We start from the raw sequence: 11,286 nt of genomic DNA on the forward strand, positions 1-11,286 counted from the left end.
GTGGCCACTTTCAGACAATTCTATCTGAAACTTTTGCTCAGATGTGTGGCTCTCTTTGCCTCACCTTTGCTGCAATTCTCTAGTTAACCGTAATTTCTCTATTGAGATGAAACTATGGTTAACTGCTTTGGAACACGCCAAGAAATTAAATCTGCTTCAAATTGTGGCTTAACAGGTACGGCTAGTTCCAAAACTGGTAACAGTTTCCTTGGCTTGCTTGGGCAAAATGAGAAACTATGACTGGAGATCATAGGTTAATCATTGCTCTGGGGAAAGACAGATACATTCAGGTGGAATCTACACATATATAAAAAACGCTGTGAATTTTTTTTACCATTTAAATATATATATTGAATTTGCTATTAGCTCACTAGCACCGTCTAGTGTCACATTTGTATAATGCACTTAAAACGCACTTAAAATGTTATTTTATAGCTGAGTCCTATTTCATATATCGGCTTATTTAGTCAGAATCTGACTATCTGAAATGGTTCACTACATGCATGAAAGAAAATCTATGTTGCATATTCACACAGCATGCACAGAAAATACAGAAACTAGGGTAGTGCAAAAGGAGGATTTATTTACAGACCTATATATCATCCTGGTAAATCACGGCATTAAAATAAACCCCAAGTTGTGGTTTCACTTCTTACATGCTCAACTCACCATAGGATTATTGTACTTTCCCAATTTTATATAGTATTATTTCAATCACATTCTCAATGTGGTTGACAGCTGAAATGATGCACATCAGACAGCCTATTAGTTCTTATGGTTAACATAGCAAAAACCAGGAATGGAGAATCCATGACCCTCCAGAAGTTGTTGGACGCTAAGTCCCATCAGCCCCAGTGAGTATGGACGACGATCAGGGGTGATGAGAACTGGGAGTCCAACAACATACAGAAGGCAGCAAATTCCCCATCAACACTGGGAGGGCAGGAAGGAGGAGGGACTACCTGAGAAAGCTAGAACTTATAACATTCACTGATGCAAAGTCCAATGAATGCAAGATTCGGAACTAATTGCTGTCAATGGGCAGGTGGGTGAGCTTAAGTAGCAAAGAAGTTGAATCAATTTGAGCTTGCTCCATTATATATATATAAAAAGGTCCTTTTCCGAACCTCCATCAAAATGCAAAATATTTTCTCCTTGTCTGGTAAGCCTCTGCAAAAAGGGATACAACAGGTCCTCCGTTGGATCACAGATGCCTACAAGTTCTTTCTACCAAGTCAATATTTGTTCCCCAATAAAAATATTTGCTCTTATATAAAAAAGGGCTTGTTGCAATTAAAGTGTAAAAACTGTGTAGGATTGTAAAATCCCATCCCCCACAAAAAAAGACCCGCACCAAAAGTTGAACAGGTATAGCAATCGAAGATCCTGCCTATAGTGTCAACAAAGGGGTTGTCTCATTCCACCTCATCTTCATCTTTGGAAGCATAGATAGCCTGGTTCCTCCTTTTAATTTTCTTTGGCCCACCCTTTCCTTCTTCACTTGTGTCACTTAGCCGCTTCAAGGCCGTTTCACTGGGGATCACCTCTTCTGGCTGGTTTCTCTCACTCGATTTCTCCAGTTCATCACTTTCCACAGTATCATTCGGCGACACAGCCATGGAACCTGGCGTGACCCGGATGTCGGAAAAAGTTGTTGAGACGTCAGAAGGGTAGTTGGCAGACGAGTCCACTGGGCAGCTGCCTGGCTCTTCTTCATCATTGCTGTCTTCATCCAGTATTATTTCATCAGGGTTGATAGAAGAGGACAAGCCAGAAACGTCTGTATTATAGTCACTGGGCTCCTCTGCTGATCCAGTACTGTCTACCTCCTCCTCCTCTTCATCATCATCATCCTCATCTCCGTGCTCCTCTCTCAGTTGTTGGATTCGGCCATTAATGTCCAAGAGGCCAAACCGGGCACAAAACTCGGTCATCTGGGGATTGATCTGATGAACAGGTTCTCTGTGCTCCTGGGATTTGTTTGAGTTATAACAGGGAACTGTGGTACTGAAGTTATGTGGAACCTTAAGGTCGTGGTTCGCCTCTTCCAAAACCGCCTTGATGTCTTCTTCTGTGACACTGTAGTCCCATCTACAAGAGGCCAAACACAGGGAGGTTCAAGTAAGGCTACCCACCTCTCTGCCCCTTACATCTGAACAGCTTCAGGACAAAGAAAAGGAAGTGCTTCCTCATACAGGGCATTAACTGATATATGGAGTTCTAGGGATGGTAATGCCTCCTAACTTCAATGGGCCAGATTCAATTATCCCGGCATGCTAGAGGAATCCAGCGCAAGGGAGAGTTGGGAGTAGTGCGATCAATATCTACTTAGAAGTCCTACGAATTCAGTGGGGCTTACTCCCAAGTAAGTGGGGTTAGGAATGTTGCCTTAGTTGTTGTTTTTAATCTGGCTGTATTGTTACTGCTCTGTAGTATTGGTGAGATGTTGGCAGAGGAGGCATAAGGGGTCAAAAAGCAGCAAATAAATAAAAATATACAGACAACACTTTACATACTTTGCATGGAGTCCATTGTTTTCAGGCATATTCCAGGAATTTGGAGACACATTAACAAGATTGTTAGTAGCTTTAAGAACAGCAATCCATTCAGGGTCATATTCCAGGCAGTCAGATGCACTTGGGTCGTGCTCAATCTCTACAATCTTAGAAAACATTGGGAAATTAAAAACACCTATTTGTCCTCCATAGCAGGCAAGTCTTGGCTGTGAACTTAAGGCACTAGCACCTCAGATAAATCTACCCTTGCCCTTCCTACAGACTGCACTTCTCCCTTGTTTTTGGAAGGACCATGAAGCCAGGCTGGGAAACAGGGGTAGGGAACCTTCTGCAGCCCAAGGGCCACATTTCCCCACAGGCAACCTTGGGGGGGGGGCTCATGTCACTAGTGGACAAGGCAAGAGAAAAGCAGGTAAAGCAACAGAGGCGGCTCTTACTTTGTACAGTAAGCCACAAAAGCCAGACATTTATCCACACAACTCTCCATCCGCCTGGAGGCTTTGTCACAGTTCAAGGACACATCCATGCTATGCAAAAACACTCAAGGAGGGTGGAGAGGGCTGCAGCTTCGGGAAAAGGTTCCAAAGTGCAAACAGAGCATCCTGGAAGGTCATATCTGGCTGACCATTTCTCCCCCTTTTACAGAAGATTCTAAATACCACTGAGCCTTAGGCCTCATAACAACAGATACCAAACAGAAAATTCAGCATGTTTTACCTGTAGGAAGTCTCTGTGGGGCAGGCATTTATCCAGGGCCAGAAATTTTGTTGCTTTTGGCTGTTTCCCACTGCCATTGGCCTATTAAGGGAGGGGGGGTACATCAACAAAAAATGGCACATGTACCAAAGTCATTTTTGGCTACACAACAAGGTTTGAAGCGATTTATATGCATGGACATATGAAGCTGCCTTTTTGTGAGTCAGACCGCTGTTCCATCTAACCCAGCAATGTCTATTCTGATTGGCAGCAGCCTTCTATCTGAGATGGAAGTCTTTCTTACCCGGTGTCTCCCAAATCTTTGGTTGGAGATGCCAGGGTTTAAATCAGCAAAACATAAATTCACAGACAGACAACTGTCTTCTGCTCTTCTGAAAGTACCAGAGGTTAGCTTGCCTATCAGTCATTTTCACTTATATAAAAATATCAACAGTGCAAAGAAGAGTGTGAAGTATATCATTACATGGCAGGCTCTCCAGTTTTGTCCAGCTCTATGATTCCAATCAGAATTCACTAAGGGCTACTTATCAAAACAAACCAAGGTAAATTTATCAATAGCCTGTTAAGATCCTAACCACTGTCCTGGAATCCCCGATAAGCTTATATTTGAATTATGGTATTTTGAAAAAGATTGTAATAGAGCACAAGTAAGGAACCTGAGGATGCTGTTGGACTCCCTATCAGCCCCAGACAGCATGGCCAGTATTCAGTGATAATAGGGGCAATAGTTCAAAAACATCTGGAGAGGCAGTTTCCGCACCGCTGCAATCTATTATATATTTTGGAAGGCTGTTTGCTTACATGTTCCCTATGCATTTGAACCCCTCTTAAGAGATTATAAACAAATTTTGCATAATAACTCCTGAGCTCAAACAGCAGCTTTTTGTCTATGTTTGGAGACAATGGGACGCCATTTAGAATCAATATGACAGAATGAACCTTTCTCAGAATTCTCAAGCAGTGCCAGGTGCAAGCTGAGCACAACTGGCCCCCAATCCAGAGCAGTTTGTTATTTTGAAACTACTAGCAGGTATCAGGTTTCCTCCACTGAAGTTTCTCTGGAGCTCCAGCTTCCGTTAAAAACAACAATGGTGAAACACAACTGCACACATAAATGTCAACAGAGGCACAGCAAAACTCTCCAGTTCTTTTACCTGGTGCTGCATGAAGGCAGCAAACTTCACATGTAGGTGTGCAGCGAACCAATAGGTTGGTTTCAAGTGTTCCAGAAGCTCTGAAGCAGCAGGACTTCCCAACGTATTACTCTCCACTTCTTGGCGGAAGAACGATTTTTTCCTAAGCAGCAATTTCTTGTCTCCATAATGATATATACTTCTGGGCCAGTCGTGGGACATAAATACATCCATAGGCTGCTTTAGCTGTTAAACCAAAACAAAAGCAACACAAAATGAGACAAGACAGCTGCTGTTGTGAGTAAAGAAAACACAGCACAGGATCACAGATGTCAATTATTTTTTAGGGAAGAGGGGAAATGATTAAGCTGGCTTAACTGCATTAGTTTCAATGGGTCTGCTCTGAGTAGGACTAATGAAGATGATTGTTCTTCTAAGTTTTGATTTACTGGTTTTTTCTTTTTGATTTCTTCTGTTAAGTAATGTTTTATTGTATCTTGATTGTATTTTAAATATTATATTTTGCTAGTCAACATAGATAGTATTTCTTTTAGTTAACTGTTTTATTTTATTTTGATTTTTTTTAAGAGCCAGCCAGTTCGGCAGCACCCGCTGAGACTTCCTGGTGTTTCTGCAGCTGAATGCAACATCAATGAATTATTATTAATATTATTATTCCCCTGCCTTTTTCCCCTGAGAGGAACTTAAGGTGGCTTAAAGATAAAAACAGAACAGCTTTAAACACTGGGCAGGGGACGAGACAATAATTAAAAAACAGTTAAACATTAATTCTCATCCCTCTGCCTAGCTGAGAGCTGTTGAAGAAGAAATAACGTAACTAGAAACAACATAAAACCCATTTTTTTAAAGATGTAAGCCCTTTTAAAGGCTATTAAAAGATCTGGAAAATTAAAAGGCTGGTGGCAGAAAACCTAGTGCCAGAAAGATTAACAAGAACAGTGCCACATAAATCTCTTGGGGGACTGTTTTGCAGCTGGGATGACGACCCTTATCCCTGTGGTGCCCCCCACTTTATCTCAGATGGCGATGAAGGTACTTGAAGGGAAGGGGCAGGGCTATGAAGAAGATCTTAACATACAGACAGGTTGATATGAAATTGGATTTACACTAACCTGCTTGAGCTTGAAGACTTCAATGTTTCTTACATGGTAGACACTTCTTATCGTTTGTTGGTTGTATGGTGGATACTCAAAGTGACCTTAAGCAAGTTGAGAAACACTTAGCTGAATAAAAACAATGACAAAAAGGAAGACTTCCTAATTGGCTCCAATCCCCTGAAACAGCAGCATTGTGGAATGGGTGTTATATTCAACCTTCTTTGAGAGTTGCACAAGTGTGCTTATCACTATACTACAAGGTCAGTTTCAAGGTGCTAATGATAATTTATAAAGCCCTATGCAACTTGAGATCTAGAAGCTTGATCACAGAATGCAGATGTACTATAATTTTAACAGATAGTATTATTTATGCATTTTATTTGCCCTCATTTTATTGTACTGATTGATGTTACTGCTTTAAGATTAAATGCACTGCACACCACCTTGAGATTGCTTTCAAAAGAAGGCAGGCTAAAAATATTTTAAATAAGTAAATGTAACAAGGAATTTAACTTCTTCCTATTTCATTCAATGGATATTTGGCTTTAGCGCCGTCAATTGAACAAAGACCACACAACCTTACTCTGACATCCTCAAGAGGCAAGTAACAATTTTTCCTCTTTTACTGAAGTGAAAACTCAGTACCTAGGTGAGCAAGGATCTGAAATGAGGATCTGAAACAAGGCAGATGAGATAGAATATCACTACAACAAGCCAACAGAAAGGTGCAGAGAAAACTAGATGGACTTCTTATCCTTTTTCCTTCTATCTGTATCTTATACTTTCCTCACAGGAATCAGAGTAGTGTTTGGGCCTCACAACACCACTTTGAATTAGGCCATGGTAAGAAATAGTTATTTGCTCCAAGTTTCTCAGCTAAGCATTTTAGTCAAGTAAAAATTTAAAACTGGGTTTCCTACATCCAAGAAAAACCCTTGATCCATTTTGCCACATTGATTCCCTTCAGCACTGCCGCATCACAGGGATAATCGAGACCTGTTCAGATGTACCAGTAAACTAGGGTACACCAGTAAAAAATATGCTGTGGTGGGCATTGGAACCACATGCTCCCTTTTCCCCTCCTTCAAGCAAGAATGAAGATTAAAGAATGCCTACTTTCAGTTTTGAATAAGCTGCAGTTTCCCACTACATCTAAATAACCTAACTGTGGTTAGTTCACACAAACAAACATCAAACCATGGTTTCAGATCCTGATTCATTAGCCACAGCTTCCCATGGCATCAAAACCAGGCTTCAGAATCACCTACCAGCAACAGACGCAACTCACTCTAGTGCAATAAGTGCTACAGCCGAAAATGAAATTCAGATTTAAAACAAGAATCTGCAGCACAACCCCATCCTAGACATACCCTTTTTGTAATCATGAGATTTGAAGATGCCAGAGAGTCCACCAATTCTCACCCCGCGATACTTTACCACTCCAGCGTAACCTGAAACCAGAAAAAAATATGTAGATCAGGCTAAGAAGTAGAAGACTGTCCACGAAAACCACGAGCAGTACATAAAGTGGTTACTGGTTCCCAAGAATGTGCTGTATTTCCTTCATAGCAAAGAAAAAGGTTGCATTCTGTAATGTGTATAGGGATAATAGTGTATTTTGGGCTACAATCTGCTGCTCACTATACTGGCCACACAAGGTCAGAAAAAGACAGAATTGGACCTATTTTGCTGTTGCTACACTGAAAACTTTCCAGAACAGCTATACAGGCTTACACTGAAAACATTCCAGCAACATACGACTTCACCTGCAAGATACTGACATGCCTAATTTTGGAGGGAAAGAAGAGCAGTCCCCCACTATAAAGCTGAACTTCAGTCTAAATCATCAGCCCTATGCTTGTACATCCTAGGCTATCAAAACAGAAAGCAAAATGTTAATACCAAGGTAGTAGATGTTTGGTGCTACCCATCCGCCATATGGTAGCTCTTGCAAGTGATTGGAGGCTTCGTGGTTGCCCCCAATAAAGATGGTCAGAACAGGAGCTTTCTTCTCTCCAGAATAATACCTAGAACACAGCCAAAAGCCAAGGTCTTTGTCACTGGTATTAAGGATCAGCATTTTCATGTTTCCTGATCAGAGGAATCAGGCCTATAGGTTTACATGAAGGAACATTGTATCATACATTGCTTCTGATGTGCAGCTGAGGAGGTAGAGATGGCACATGGGCTACTACTGAGCAGAAAGTGCTCATAAAGGTAAAGGTAAAGGTACCCCTGCCCGTACGGGCCAGTCTTGACAGACTCTGGGGTTGTGCGCCCATCTCACTTAAGAGGCCAGGGGCCAGCGCTGTCCGGAGACACTTCCGGGTCACGTGGCCAGCGTGACATCGCTGCTCTGGCGAGCCAGAGCCGCACACGGAAACGCCGTTTACCTTCCCGCTGGTAAGCGGTCCCTATTTATCTACTTGCACCCGGAGGTGCTTTCGAACTGCTGGGTTGGCAGGCGCTGGGACCGAGCAGCGGGAGCGCACCCCGCCGCAGGGATTCGAACCGCCAACCTTTCGATCGGCAAGTCCTAGGCGCTGAGGCTTTAACCCACAGCGCCACCTGCGTCCCAGAAAGTGCTCATAGGAATCACCAAATTAACATGAAACACATAAAGCTAACCTATTTAATTGCACTTGTCAGTAGGACATGAAGTGGAAGCCGGAGCATGTTTAGTCAGAAGTTAAGTCCCACTAAGTTCCACAGTCAATCCAACTAAGACTGACTAAGCCACGTATTTCACCTCAACTTGGGACGCTGGATTTAGTTAACACACTACAGTATATGGATAAAAGGAGTGCATAGACTGAAAAGGACAGTGGGGCTTTCCCCAAGGCCAGTCAACTTCCTCCATCTGCCATCCACACGTTGTGTGTGAACATCTTGCAGGGGGGAAACCTACACAAACCTGTTGACTTCTACAGAAGGTGGAATCCTGCATGATCAGGATTCCAGTTCCTGCAGAGATCTGTAGCACTTCTCTTGCAGACACTGACCTGTGGATGTCAGGAGCAGAGAGAGAAAAAGCTGTGTAAAATTGGGATTGGGGTCAGTGGTGTGGCCCTGCCATCCTGTTATGTACTGAGTTGAACACGTCCTTTCCTCTCTCAGGGCTGGTCTTTCAGGAAAACTTGACACTTGGTTAATACTTTGCTATTCGCATATGGAAAACCTGGTGAAAAAGCACACCAAGAAAAACCTCCCCTGCTTTATGCTACAGCCTTTCCTCCTACGGGAGCTGCTTTAACAGCCTACCAAGGCATAAAACACAAATTATATAATATTTTACACGCGCGCACACAATGCTTAACCAACTCCTCTACCACCCCAACAGTCAAAAACCCCGCAAAGGACCTTGCACTCTGCGCGTGCTCAGAGGCACCCTTCCCTCAAATGGGCTCCGGGGCGGAGCCTCCGCGGAATTCGAAATCCTGCTGCCTCTTCGCGGGCGACTCACCTCGCGAAGCCCCCCAAGCAGCGGTACTTGGCCGGCACCGCCATGCAGCGCAGGTCCGCCGCGTTGCGCACGGCCTGGAAGTCCCCGGCGCACAGGAGCAGATCCGGCGCCGCCTGGCCGTGGCGCTGCTCCAGCAAATGGAGCGTCTCGTACATCTTGTCAAGCGCGCCATGGCAGCAGCCGGCCACCGCCACCTTCATCTTCCGGCCTCGGCGCATGCGCCCCGGCGGCGGCAGCCCGGCCTGCGCAACGCACGCGCCCTCGACCGTTGCTTTCTCCGCATCGCGAGGCAGCCGGAGGGCCCCGCCCCGCCCCCTGCCGCCGCCGCTGTTGCTGCGCATGCGTCTCTCTTTTGCTCTCACCGAACGTTTGGAGGTTGCGCTAGTATTGCGTCAATGTCCCGCCGAATGAGTTTTATCATCGCCAGAATGCTTCCCCCGCCCCATACCTATGGTTTTAACGTGGCTCCAATGAACTTTTTGGTTCATTTATTGTATTATTATTAATCATCATCATCGTTCTTTATTACTCTTAATCGTTATAAGGAAACCAGTCTCGTAATGGCACATATTACGATATTTTATGTGTTATCATTTCATATTATTATTATTATTACTATCTTCACCATCATTCTATTCCTTACCCACCCTTCCGCAATTAGGTGGGCTGCGACACGATCAAATTAAAATGCAATATATCAGAATCGGTTTAAAGAAAGGGAAGGTTAGAATGTTGACCCCAGCTCCTCCTTAGGAACAGCGTTCACGTGGAAGTGCAGCGGCGAAAGAACAATGCAAAAAGTAAAATGCCATCAGAAATTTCAGTTAAAGCCTGCAAGTGTCTGACGTGGGAACGGTGGGTGTGGGCAGATGGAAGAAGGAGGGTGTTTTTCTATAGCCAATAAATGCAATTTCCAGGCAACTTGTCTCGGGATTCAGGATCAAGCCTGGTTTCTAAGCGTGCTTAGAAGTAAAACGGGTTTTCCCCGGGTTGCCATGCGTTCCGACTAAGAAAAGAGTTTTCCCTTGGGAAGGGGGAAACCGCTCGGTCCCATTATTTCAAGAAGCAGAAGTGTGGATACGCCCTTAAGTATGTCCCGTTTAACTGCTTGGAGATCAGGCTTGTTCTTGAGACAATTTGCCTAGAAATGGCATTTACTGACTTCAAAAACATATCTTCTTCCATCTGGCCACATCCACCGTTCACATGTCAGACTCTTGCAGCATACCCTCCATCACTTCTCCTATGAAAATAGGGACGTCCCATTCCATAATGATAATTTTACTAGTTGTACCCCACACATCTTACTGGGTTGCCCCAGCCACTCTGGGCAGCTTCCAACAAATATAAAACATAATAAAACATTAAATATATTTTTTAAAAAACTTCCCTATACAGAATTGTCTTCAGACGGCTTGGGGGTCAGATAACCCCATACCCTCCAGCATTTCTCCAGTGAAAATAGGGACATCCTACCATACCCTCCAACATTTCTCCAATGAAAATAGGGAGGTCCTAAGGAAAAGCGGGACATTCCAGGATCAAATCAGAAACTAGGATGGCTTCTCTAAATCAGGGACGTCTCTGGAAAATAGGGACACCTGGAGGGTCTGTTGCAGGCTTTAATTGAATGTTACAGCACTAACAAAAATCACAAAAATACAAACTAGCTCAGTATTCTGGGGAAAGTCCTTAAAAGATTTTTGGAAGCAATGTTGCTTTTTTAGCACATGCTAGTAATGCACATTTATTCAGTAGCAAGTCTTATGGGTAAGCATGGAGAAGATCAAACTGTCCAGATCTGAAAACTTACAAGTTAAAGAATGCTGGTGACCAAAGAAAAGAAAAAGCTAAAACAGAAGTACTGCTTACATCTTCTTCCCATGAGCACATTATTATTATTATTATTAATTAGCTGCTTTACCCATTGAAATGACTGGAAGCAACTTACAACACAACAAAAATACTAAAACTACACTAAAACAATAAAAAACTTTTTTAAAAAAAAAAACCACAAAAATATGTACAAATGAAAGACAGGTCCAACACATTCTGTCCTATCAAGGGAGCCCATGAATACTTTAAAAAACCTCTCAGAACTACATCTCCCATCAGCCCCAGCAAGGATAACCAATGGCTACGGATGATGGGAGGTGTAACCCACAAATGTATTAGTCTTTCCTCAAAGGGGAATGCACAAACCCCCTGCTCACATTACTTGTCCTTTTCTGCCCCTTTGCCAGCTCTTTAGCATTCTTTATTTAAGAAGAAGTATCCACAACTATCTACTGTACAATAATTCCAGCTTGGCTTCACTTTTTTTCTCTCTCCTTCCAACA

At 43.3% G+C, this 11,286-nt stretch overlaps 1 protein-coding gene across 1 annotated transcript; it reads right to left on the reverse strand.

The window, feature by feature from the left end:
- Positions 1 to 563: 563 nt before the first annotated feature.
- On the reverse strand, positions 564 to 9,192 carry DBR1 (debranching RNA lariats 1). Its single transcript, XM_079987983.1, has 8 exons — positions 8,948 to 9,192; positions 7,387 to 7,511; positions 6,855 to 6,935; positions 5,500 to 5,585; positions 4,388 to 4,612; positions 3,234 to 3,314; positions 2,517 to 2,662; positions 564 to 2,091 (listed from the first exon to the last, which is right to left on the reverse strand). The coding sequence occupies exons 1-8, from the start codon at positions 9,163 to 9,165 to the stop codon at positions 1,416 to 1,418; spliced, it is 1,638 nt and encodes a 545-aa protein (XP_079844109.1). The 5' UTR covers positions 9,166 to 9,192; the 3' UTR covers positions 564 to 1,415.
- Positions 9,193 to 11,286: the final 2,094 nt, after the last annotated feature.

The sequence above is a fragment of the Podarcis cretensis genome (assembly GCF_951804945.1).
Source record: "Podarcis cretensis genome assembly, chromosome: 8".
In the NCBI taxonomy this organism is placed as follows: domain Eukaryota; kingdom Metazoa; phylum Chordata; class Lepidosauria; order Squamata; family Lacertidae; genus Podarcis; species Podarcis cretensis.